At 38.5% G+C, this 12223-nt stretch overlaps 1 protein-coding gene across 1 annotated transcript in view; it reads left to right on the top strand.

Annotated features, from left to right (window-relative positions):
* Window positions 1–12223, top strand: part of DNAH14 (dynein axonemal heavy chain 14) — a 458298-nt gene that overhangs the window by 196488 nt on the left and 249587 nt on the right. Inside the window, exons 28-29 of the mRNA XM_054659353.2 lie at window positions 7840–8093; window positions 11469–11700. Coding sequence (XP_054515328.1) covers window positions 7840–8093; window positions 11469–11700 — 486 coding nt within the window. The remainder of the gene's footprint in view (window positions 1–7839; window positions 8094–11468; window positions 11701–12223) is intronic.

Here is a 12223-nt window from a genome sequence, read left to right as displayed (position 1 = left end):
TGATTAGCGTGAGATGGTATCTCATTGTAGTTTTGATTTGCATTTCTCTAACGATTAGTAATGTTGAGGTTTTTTTCAAATGTTTGTTGGGCGCATGTATGTCTTTTTTTTGAGAAGTATCTGTTCATGTCCTTTGCCCACTTTTTAATGGAGTTTTTTTTCTCTCGTAAATGTGTTTAAGTTCCTTGTAAATTCTGGATATTAGCCCTTTGTTAGATGGAGAGATTGCAAAAATTTTCTCCCATTCTGTAGGTTGTTTGTTCACTCTGATGATAGTTTCTTTTGCTGTGCTGTGCAGAAGCTCTTTAGTTCAGTTAGATCTCATTTGTCAATTTTTGCTTTTGTTGCAATTGCTTTTGGAATTTTTTTCATGAAGTCTTTGCCCATGCCTATATCCTGACTGGTATTGCCTAGATTTTCTTCTAGGGTTTTTATAGTTTTGGTTTTTAGATTTAAGCCTTTATTCCATCTTGAGTTAATTTTTGTATATGGTGTAAGGAAGGGTTCCACTTTCACTTTTCTAGATATGGCTAGCCATTCTCCCAGCACCATTTCTTAAACAGGAAATCCTTTCCCCGTTGCTTGTTTTGATCATGTTTGTGGAAGATCAAATGGCTGTAGGTGCGAGGTTCTATTTCTGGGTTCTCTGTTCTGTTACATTGGTCTATGTGTCTGTTTTTGTACCAGCACCATGCTGTTTTGGTCACTGTAGCCTTGTAGTATAGTTTGAAGTCAGGTAGTGTGATGCCTCCAGATTCGTTCTTTTTGCTTAGTATTGACTTGGCTATTTGGGCTCTTTTTTGGTTCCATATGAATTTTAAAGTAGTTTTTCTAATTCTATGGAGAATGTCAGTGGTAGTTTAATGGGAATAGCATTGAATCTATAAATTACTTTGGGCAGTATGGCCGTTTTTATGATACTGATTCTTCATATCCATGAGCATGGAATGTTTCTCCATTTGTTTGTATCCTCTCTGATTTCCCTGAGCAGTGGTTTGTAGTTCTCCTTGAAGAGGTCATTTCCCTTGTTAGCTGTAATTCCTAGGTATTTTATTCTTTTTGTAGCAATTGTGAATGAGAGTTCATTCATGATTTGGCTCTCTGCTTGCTTGGTGGTATATATAGGAATGCTAGCAATTTTGGCACATTGATTTTTTATCCTGAGACTTTGCTGAAGTTGCTTATCAGCTTAAGAAGCTTTTGGGCTAAGATGATGGGGTTTTCTAGATAGAGGATCATGCCATGTGCAAACAAAGATAATTTGACTTCCTCTCTTCCTATTTGAATACCCTTTATTTCTTCTTCTTGCCTGATTGCCCTGGCTGGAACTTCGAATACTATGTTGAATAGGAGTGGTGAGAGAGGGCATCCTTGTTTTATGCCAGTTTTCAAAGGGAATGCTTCCAGCTTTTGCCCACTTAGTATGATATTGGCTGTGGCTTTGTCATATATAACTCTTATTATTTTGAGGAATGTTCCTCTAATACCTAATTTATTGAGAGTTTTTAACATGAAGAGATGTTGAATTTTTGCAAAGGCCTTTTCTGTATCTATTGAGATAACGTAGTTTTTGTCTTTAGTTCTCTTTATGTGATGAATGACATTTATTGATTTGCATATGTTGAACCAACCTTGCATTCTGGGTATAAAGCCAACTTGTTTGTGGTGAATAAGGTTTTTGATGTGCTGCTGGATTTGGTTTGCCAGTATTTTATTGAGGATTTTTGCATCAGTGTTCTTCAGGGATATTGACCTGAAGTTTTCTTTTTTTGTTGTATCTCTGCCAGGTTTTGTTATCAGGATGATGCTGGCCTCATAGAATGAGTTAGGAAAGAGTCCTTCCTCTTCAATTTTTTGGAATGGTTTCAGTAGAAATAGTACCAGCTTCTCTTTGTACCTCTGATAGTATTCAGATGTGAATCCATCTGGTCTTGGGATTTTTTTGGTTGGTAGCCTATTTATTACTGCTTCAATTTCACAACTCATTATTGGTCTATTCAGGGATTTGATTTTTTCCTGGTTCAGTCTTGGGAGGGTGTATTTGTCCAGGAAATTGTCTATTTCTTGTTTGTATTTCTGTGGGGTCAGTGATGATATCCCCCTTATCAAATCTTATTGTGTTTATTTGATTCTTCTGTCTTTTCATCTTTATTAGCCTAGCAAATGGTATATCTATTTTTTTTTAACAGCTCCTGGATTTGCTAATTTTTTAAAGGGTTTCCCATGTCTCTATCTCCTTCAACTCTGATCTTGGTTATTTCTTGTCTTCTGCTAGCTTTGGGGTTTGTTCGCTCTTGGTTCTCTAGTCCTTTTAGTTGAGATGTTAGGTTGTTAACTTGAGGTCTTTCTAGCTTTCTGATGAGGGCATTTAGTGCTGTAAATTTCCCTCTTAACACTGCTTTAGCTGTGTCCCAGAGATTCTGGTATGTTGTCTCTTTGTTCTCATGAGTTCGAAAGAACTTCTTAATTTTTGCCTTTATTTTATTATTTACCCAAGAGTCATTCAGGAGCAGGTTGTTCAATTTCTATGTAGTTGTATGGTTTTGAGTGGATTTCTTAATCTTGAGTTCTAATTTGATTGTACTGTGGTCTGAGAGACCATTATGATTTCAGGTCTTCTGCATTTGCAGAGGAGTGTGATCACTTTCTATTATGTGATCCTATTATGTGACCAATTTTAAAGTAAGTGTTGTGTGGCTATGAGAAGAGTCTATATTCTGATGTTTTGGGGAAAAGAGTTCTATATATGTCTATTAGGTCCATTTAGTCAAGTTCAGGTTCTAAATATCTTTGTTTATTTTCTGTCTCAGTGATCTGTCTAATATTGTCAGAGGGATGTTAAAGTCTCCCACTATTATTGTGTGGGAGACTAAATCTCTTTGTAGGTCTCTAAGAACTTGCTTTCTGAAGCTGGGTCCTCCTGTTTTGGGTGCATATATATTTAGGGTAGTTATCACTTGTTGAATTGAACCCCTCACCATTATGTAATGACCTTCTTTGTCTTTTTTTATCTTTGTTGGTTTAAAGTCTGCTTTTTAGAAACTAGGGTTGCTACTCCTGCTTTTTTCTGTTTTCCATTTGCTTGGTAAATTTTCCCTTATCCCTTTATTTTGAGCCTATGTGTGTCTTTGCACGTGAGATGGGGCTCTTGAGGACAGTATACTGATGAGGCTTGACTCTTTATCCAGCTTGTCATTCTGTGTCTTTTAATTGGGGGCATTTAGCCTATTTACATTTAAGGTTAGTATTGTTATGTGTAAATTGTATCCTGACATCATGATGCTAGCTAGTTATTTTGCAGACTTGTTTGTGTGGTTGCTTCATAGTGTCACTAGTCTGTGTACATCAGTGTGTTTTGTAGCAGCTGATAATCGTTTTTTCTTTCAATATTTAGTGCTTCTTTCAGGAGCTCTTGCAAGGCGGACCTGGTGATGATGAATTCCCTGAGCATTTGCTTTTCTGAAAAGGATCTTCTTTCACCTTTGCTTATGAAGCTTAGTTTGGCCGGATATGAAATTCTGGACTGGAAATTCTTTTCTTTAAGAAGTTGAATATTGGCCCCCAATCTCTTCTGGCTTGCAGGGTTTCCAATGAGAGGTCCACTATTAGTCTGATGGGTTTTCCCTTGTAGGTGACCTAGCTTTTCTCTCTGGTTGCCTTAATTTTTTCTTTCATTTTGACCATGGAGAATCTCATGATTATGTGTCTCAGAGTTGATGTTCTCATGGAGTATCTTACTGGGGTTCTCTGCAGTTTCTGAATTTGAATGTTGGCCTGTCTTGCTAGGTTGGGGAAGTTCTCCTGGATGATATGCTGAAGTACGTTTTCCAACTTGGTTCCATTCTTCCCATCTGTTTCAGGTACCCCAGTCAGTCGTAGGTTCGTTCTCTTTCCATAATCCCATAATTCTCAGAGGTTTTGTTCATTCCTTATCATTCTTTTTTCATTATTATTTTCTACCTCTCTTATTTCAGAAAGATAGTCTTCAAGCTCTGAGATTCTTTCCTCCACTTGGTCTATTCTGCTATTGATACTTGTGATTGCATTGTGAATTTCTCTTGTGTTTTTCAGCTCCATTAGGTCAGTTATGTCCCTCTCTAAATTGGCTATTCTGGCTATCAGCTCCTGCATTGTGTTATTATGATTCTTAGCTTCTTTATATTGGGTTAGCACATGCTCATTTAACTCAGCGAAGTTAGTTATTACCCACCTTCTGAAGCCTTATTTCTGCCAATTCATCCATCTCAGCCTCAGCCCAGTTGTGTTGAAATCAATTGGAAGAGGAGAAGCACACTGGCTTTTTGAGTTTTCAGTGTTTTTGCATTTATTCCTTCTCATCTTTGTGGGCTTATCTACCTTTGATCTTTGAGGTTGCTGACCTTTGAGTGGGGTTTTTGTGGGGTCTTTTTTTGTTGATGTTGTTGTTGTTTTCTGTTTTGTTTTGTTTTGTTTTGTTTTAAGATAGAGTCTTGCTCTGACACCCAGGCTTGAGTGCAGTGGTGCAATCTCAGCTCACTGCAAACTCCATCTCCCAGGTGCTAGTCATTCTCCTGCCTCAGCCTCCTGAGTAGCTGAGATTACGGGCATGCACCACTACACCCGGCTAATTTTTGTATTTTTAGTAGAGACAGCATTTCACCATGTTGGCCAGGCTGGTCTTGAACTCCTGACCTCAGGTGATCCACCCACCTCAGCCTCCCAGAGTGCTGGGATTACAGGCATGAGCCACTGCCTAGCCTCTGTTTGTCTTTCTTTTAACAGGCCACTCTACCATAGGGCTGCTGTGGAGGCTAGGGCCCCCCAGTGGAAGATGTCACCCAGTCAGGAGAAAGAGGATCAGGAACCCACCCAATGAAGCAGTCTGGTTGCTTCTTGGTAGAGCAGGTGTGTTTCACTAGGGGGTGACCCTTCTTTGTAGACCGCCTGTATTTTCCGCAGCCTGCCAGGTAGAATGGCTGAGTTTACAGAACCTCAGAGATAGCGCTGCCCCTCACCCGGGGATCTCCCTCCCGGGAAGAGATCTCTGTCCACAGAACTGGAGACCCCCCTAGTGAGGAGGAGTGAGTTGGGCCCCAGTTAAAGAAGCAGTCTGGCCATGATCTGGCAAGGCAGCTGTACTGCACTGTGGGAGGGCCCCTCTTCATCTCCACAGCTGAGACTAGGGAACTGTGGATATGGCAGCTGCCCCTCCCCCTGGGAATTCTCTGCTAGGGAGAGATCAGAGCTCTGTGGAACCAAGGACCTGCCCAGTGAGAAGTAGTATGTCAGGGCCCTGGTTAAAGAAGCAGCCTGGCCCCAATCTGGCAAGGCCACAGCATTGCACTGTGGGGGGCCCCTCCTTGTCTGGACCATCTGCACTCTTCACAGCCTGCCAGCTGCAACCGCAGAGATGGCAGCCACTCTCCCCATTGGATCTCAGTCCTATCCCTGGTGGACTTCAGCCCTCTGCCATTAGCTGACTGGGATTCCAAGCCAGTGGGTCTTAACCTGTGAGGTGCCGTGGAAGTGAGGCCTACAGAAGGACGCTGCTTGGCTCCCTATATTCAGTCCCCTTCCTATGGATATGTATGGGCAGATTTTCCACCTTGGTGGGGAACCTGGGGCTGGAGCATGCAAAACTCCTGGGTCACTGTGTGCACCTGAGTGGCTCTTTTGCAGACTCCACACAGCTCTGTGTACTGGACCCACAGCCCTGGTGGCATGGGCTTACAAGGGGATCTCCTGCTCCACAGGTTGCAAAGATTCGTGGGAAAAGCATGGTTTCCCGGGTAGGGTTGCACAGTCACTCACTGCCTCCCCTGGCTGGGGGTGGGGGTTCCTTTGGCTCCATGCTATTCCCCGCTCAGCTGTTGTCCCCCCTCCCCAACCCCACTGCTTCTCCTCACTCTCCTTGAATCGGAGCTGCTTGCCTATTCATTCCCGATGCGAGAACCTGGATATTTCAGTTAAAGGTGTTGAATTCACTTGCCCCTTTTAATTCCTCTCCGTGAGTGTCGTGGACTGCAGCTGCTTCTAATCAGTCATCTTAACCCTCCATAATCAAGTATTTTTAAAGCATACTTGACTTGTAGTTCTCTATTCAATTTAAAATTAACATCATATCCTTTTACTTTGCCTTGACTCACAATTTTCAAGTCTTTGTTAAAATAACCTTGGATTGTGGACACAAGTTATTATTATCAAATCTTCTTTGTCCCTTTTGTTCTCCACTTGACTGAATATTGAAAATATCCACAGATCTTAAGCTGAGGAACTTACCCAAACTGTTCTTTACAAAGGTGACAAAATTATAATGAATCAATCTGCACACTTCTGTAGTTTAACAGGAATTCAAATAATCAAATCTGCTCTCCTAAGATAAGATGTTTCCTGGATCCCTGGTCTTCCAAACATGCTTAATGATAAGCAGCCTGTATTCTGTTTCTAGAAATACTTTATGATAGACTTCAGCTTCAATCATTGAATGTTCTTTTGCCAAAGTTTTTCACACATCTGCCTTACCTACTGCTCATTTTCCATTGATGCAGTTTACAACTCCCCTTTCTCTTGCACTTCTACGTATGTCACATGACTAGGAGTTGTCTCTGAATGGAAGTAAAAAGACACATGGGAGAATGGGGATAATTAGATGTCCGCATGCATTGGCCACTGAAGGAATTTGAACATGGAATTAATAAAGATATAGTAATTAAAAATTCCTTTATAAATAAATAACAAACAGTAATTAAAAACTGGTTCACAATCTCTCTCGCCAGAACCAAGTCCTCCTTTACCCTACACTGATGTAGCCTAGGGAGGGGTCTCCACCTGTTGGATGTTCTCTCCTGAGGCTGCAAATCTTGAATAAATGTCTCAAGGGCAGCAGTACTGGCATCTGACCAGACTCTGCTGTGACATGGCCTTGACTGTGATTCCTCTTGTCTTCCCAGACTCTTGGTCCTGCCCACTTTCTAACCCTCAGTCTCTAGCGTCCTTTTGATCTGCTCATTATGAGCTTGCAACATCCTTTAAGAAAGCCAGTTCATTTCTGTTGCATGTAACCAAGAATGCTGTTGATATAACAAGTTTCTCATCCTGTATGCTCCTATCTCGATCTGGAAAAATCTCACTCTGTCTGTTAACTTTATGCTAATTATTCCCACATTCATATCTTGATAGCTCTTATGTTTCTTGAGCACTTCAAATTTAATATATCCCTGAATGAATTCACTGTGCCCCCTTGCCCACAGCATGCTTTTCCTGCAATAGGTACTATCTTAGTGAGTTACTGGAATCACAATTTACCCAATGTAAAGACCAGAAACCTATAAGCTGTCCTGATGTATCCCCCTCTTTTAACTTCCAGAGTCAATCTGACCTTAATCCAGTAGACTTCTTAAAACATCTCCGTTATGTATGACAAGAGTGGGTGTCAAAAGATGGGCCAAATAACAGAAGTCTGTAAACTTTCTGAAAACTGTGACTACATACTTACTGTGTTCTAGGTATATTACTTCTGAGTTCAGCAGAGAAAGCAGCACTAATATATCATCTTGGAGTTTTCCACCATTTTTACTGTCCCCAGGTTATTACTTAAGGTTGCTGGTATAAGGGTTAGGAAGATTTAAGAATACAAGACTTAGGAAGTACAAATGGATAAGGCCCCCATAAGCATCAATCAGAATTCAATCTTTAGCCCTCAAATACACACAAATGTGTAAGGTCTTTTACACAAACACTTACATACACACCACATAAACTTTATGAAAACATCCATTTTAATTTGAATAAAATTTATGCTTCAATTATATATAGAGAGAGATATATATATATATATATAACATTATCTTACTTTTTCAGAGCCAGATCATGTTTTATAATGATTGTGTTAAAAGTTTTGTGAGTTCTTATTCAAGAGAAAAATTGGAAAAAGTCCACGCTGGTCTGATATGTCATCTAGAAGAGGTTGCAGACCTGGTAGTGCTGGATACTAGTAACTCTCGAACAAAAGCTATACTAGGGGCATTGCTTATCCTTTATGTTCACTGCAGAGATATAGTGATAAATTTACTACTTAAAAATATCTTCAATGCAGAGGATTTTGAGTGGACAAGGTAGGTGGATCTAAATTATAACTACATACAATAACTTCTCACAAATATATCTTTAGGTAAATTGATTCTCTACCTCACACTTTGTCAAACTTGAGTTTTAATTTTGGGGGCTTTACCAAAATTCTAAGCAAACTGTACCAATCTGAGTATATTAGTCCCCCTTTATCTGCAGTTTTGCTTTCCAGTTTCAGTTACTATGGTCAATTGTGGCCCAAAAATAAGTGAGTATATTACAATAAGATATTTAGAGAGACAGATCACATTCACATAACATGTGAATGTGAGTGTCTTTTTCTACTGTTCTATTTTATTATGTCATTGTTTTTCATCTCTTAATGTGCCTCATTTATAAATTAAGCTTTATTATAGTTATTTATGTATAGGAAAAGGCATAGTATGGTATATAGAGGGTCTGGAACTATATGTGGTTTGAACTATAGGTATCCTCTGTTTGGGCGGGGGCGGGGGCGGTCCTGAAACATATTCCATGCAGATAAGGGGACATTACTGCACCCTACTACTGCTTTTCCTTCTTTCTCTTTTCTGCTGTCCCTCCACCTCATTTTTACTTCTTTCTGCTTTGTCTTCCTGACCTGATTAGGCCCTTTTGATAGTTACATTCTCCCATTTCCATCTAGACAGAGGGCAGTATCTTTCCATGGGCTTTCAGAGCTCTACCTCCAGCCTCTTCTTTCCGCTGTGCTGTTAATTCTGGAACAGACTGAGGGGAAACAAACTGAAGAACATTTCCAGCCAGCTCCCTAACTCAAAACTGCCTTCCTCCTACCTGGAGTCAATTAGTAAAATATGAAAGTATAGAAAACTAGGGCCATTCTCACCTTTAGTGAGAAGAGATTGAGCATCAAGCTCTGATAATAAATGTACGGTTAGCATAAATTCTGCAGTTAGCATAAAAGTCCTTATTTTAGGTATGACAGTTTCCTTTAAACTCTAGAAAAATGAAGCAGACAGAGGCTTAAGTATGTAACTGAGGCCACTGTTGACTATATTTTATCTGAATACTTTATATCTGATATATACTCACATGTTCATTAAAGCATAAATGTATACTTTCTTAATTGCCAAAGAGGATATATTGTATTAATGAACCATTACTCTGGAAAAAGTCTAGTGTGTCATTATTAGTTTTTATTAACTCTTTTTAAAAATGAGAATGAAAAAGAGGAAGAGCATATATAGAAAGGTAAACTAGAAAAGAGAAGATTCTAATAAGACTCTGTAAGTGTCTATGAGTTTAGGGCTACAGTTCCCAAATTGTGTGTCAAGGTACCCTAAGCCACCATAGAGAATTCACAAGGGCACTGCAAGATATTTTAACCTTTTGAGGGAATCACAGCAATGTACAACATCTATCAGACACCAAACATACTAGCAGCTCAAAATAGTTCCGTTTTAACATCAGATCATGTTACATACCTTTCAGTGACTTCTTATCCTTGCAAAGCTAGGTTTTGGCAGTTGCTCTCATAAAAAGCAAGTATCCCATGAAAATCAATGTAGCAAACACGACTGCAAGTATCCAATCTGATCCCAAGGTTTGGTAAGTGGTGCAGTACACAATAGGCATATCTCATTAAGTAACTGGTTATTTAAAAATGAAATAAGGCCAGGCATGGTGGCTCACACCTGTAATCCCAGCTCTTTGGGAGGGAGGCCGGGTGGATCACTTGAGGTCCAGAGTTGGAGACCAGTCTGGCCAACATGGTGAAAACCCATCTCTACTAAAAATAAAAATTAGCTGGCCGTGATGGTGCACACCTGTAATCCCAGTTACTCAGGAGGCTAAGGCAGGAGAATCACTTGAACCCAGGAGGTGGAGATTGCAGTGAGCTGAGATTGTGCCACTGCACTCCAGCCTGGGTGACAGAGCAAGACTCCATCTCAAATAAATAAATTAATTTAATTTTTTTAAAAAATTAATGAAATAAATTTTTTTTTCTTTCAATTCATTTGTGTACCTTGTTTCAAGCAACCTACTAAATCATTAAGACAAAAATACTTTCTAAACTGCTTTGGACCTAAAACTAACAAAAGAAACTATTAGATATTCCTTTTGGTCTAGGGTCATCATGAAAAAATTACTGAGTTACTAAGGGTGCAGTGAACTGAGAAAATTTGAGAAGCTGTGTTCTAAGGGAACACTAATGGAAAGGGAAAGGCTCTGGAAATTGATTTTCTATCAAAATAATGATTTAGCACTCTACTTGAATCATAAAACAAATACTGGTTCTTAGGATAACAAAATTTCTTCTTTAAAAAAACATTTTCTTCCACAAGTGTTATACTTTTCTCTCTCTTGTGGATATATGCTCTCTCATCTGAGACTTTTGCAAGGTAGTAGCTTATAATTTTAAATTTTTCTTTTATTTTTAATTAAGTTTATTTTAAAAATTTACTCACTTTTCCAGATTTCTTTATAATATTCCCTGTTGTTCCAGAAAGGATTTAAAAGGGCTCACAAGGATATACACACTACTACATGATAGCATATGTTGAGAGTGAGTGGAATGAGTGAATAAAGGCAAACAAAGGCAAAAACTAGTGCCTGTGTAAGAGCTTTGATGACTAAATTCTGAGAAGATATTGTACCTGCCTCCACTTGTAATTCAAAATCAAAACAGCACTAAACAATTAAAAATGTGTAGGAATGAGTTTTTGCTTGACAATGTTTTAATATTTAAAAAAAACCATAAAATTCTTTACAAAATATTGTTTGATACTTTTTCATTGATAGTGCTCAAATGTGTTTATTTTGAGAATTGAGTTAGCACTAACTGGGATATAAAATAGAGTCAAGAATTCATACCACAAAGCTACAAATAGTTCATAAATGTAACTCAAAACCTCCTAGACGTGAACATTTATGGTTAGCTACACAATTCACAGTGCTCATGATATAAATACAAATCAATTTCTACAAAGTTCAATTTGTTTTGATACATAGAACAAATAGCATTTCTCTTAAGTACACTCATAATAAGGATCCAGATTATGATAAACATCATCTTCAATCACAGTCTTATTGGAAACCATAATAAACTTCAGAGGGATGATTCTTATATAAATCCTCCATTTGGGTTGACATCACACCAAAGCAGCATGATTCAGCAAGGCCATTAGCCTCAGAGGGAAGCATGTTCACATGTTTGTATTCTTCAGTTCTACTATTTCATACCTAATATGATCAGTCATTGATGAGTTTTATATCACACTTCTCATTTGATTTTAATTTTTTAACTTCTATTTGTTTTTTTAATCAATGCTCCATTTTTAATCTTGATTCTTTTTCTGCATGTGAAAATACATAAAAATAATTTAACCAAATAATATGAACATTTAAAATTTGGCTTTCAGACATTTGCAATATAAATGGAATGAAAAACAAAAGTTGTGCTATGTGTCTCAAGGAAATGCCAGCTTTACTTATGGCTATGAGTACTTGGGCTGTACCTCAAGATTGGTTATTACGCCTCTCACAGACCGATGCTGGCTGACTCTCATGGAAGCACTACACTTGAATCTAGGAGGCTGTCCTGCCGGTCCAGCTGGTACAGGAAAAACTGAGACTGTCAAAGATCTAGCAAAAGTAAGTGGTTTCTGTATCCAGAATAAAAACTTTCTTTCTTTTTCTGTCACACAAACTTTGATGTTATCTTAAATTTACACCATTCCTGCTATTAAGATGTTCATTGCATTAACAAGCACATTCATTAACTCACATATAATTAATTCATCAATGATGTTTTGAATGCCTATTGTGTGCTGGAGCTTAGAATCTCAATAAGCCAACATATGCTTTTTATTTAGTTAGAATACTACTTTACTGACTAACATGTGAATGATTAATATCATTGTGTGTGTGTGTGTGTGTGTGTGTGTGTGTGTGTGTGTGTGTGTAAGAGAGAGAGAGAGAAAGTGAGACCGAAAGAGTGGGACAGAGAGAGACAGAAAGAGACAGAGAGAGAGAAAGACAGAGAAAAGCAGTAGTAGTTACTGATGAAAGCAAAGGATATAGTTTGTGACCTAGAATTTTTTCATAGTTTTTTATTCATAGATTTATGTAAAAACATGACCTTAATGCTCTATAAACTAATCAACTGAACTGTAAC

This window comes from Pan troglodytes, chromosome 1, assembly GCF_028858775.2.
Source record: "Pan troglodytes isolate AG18354 chromosome 1, NHGRI_mPanTro3-v2.0_pri, whole genome shotgun sequence".
NCBI classification, from domain to species: Eukaryota; Metazoa; Chordata; class Mammalia; order Primates; family Hominidae; genus Pan; species Pan troglodytes.
The sequence above is the reverse complement of the archived record's forward strand: the minus strand, read 5'-3'. Positions and strand labels throughout refer to the sequence as shown.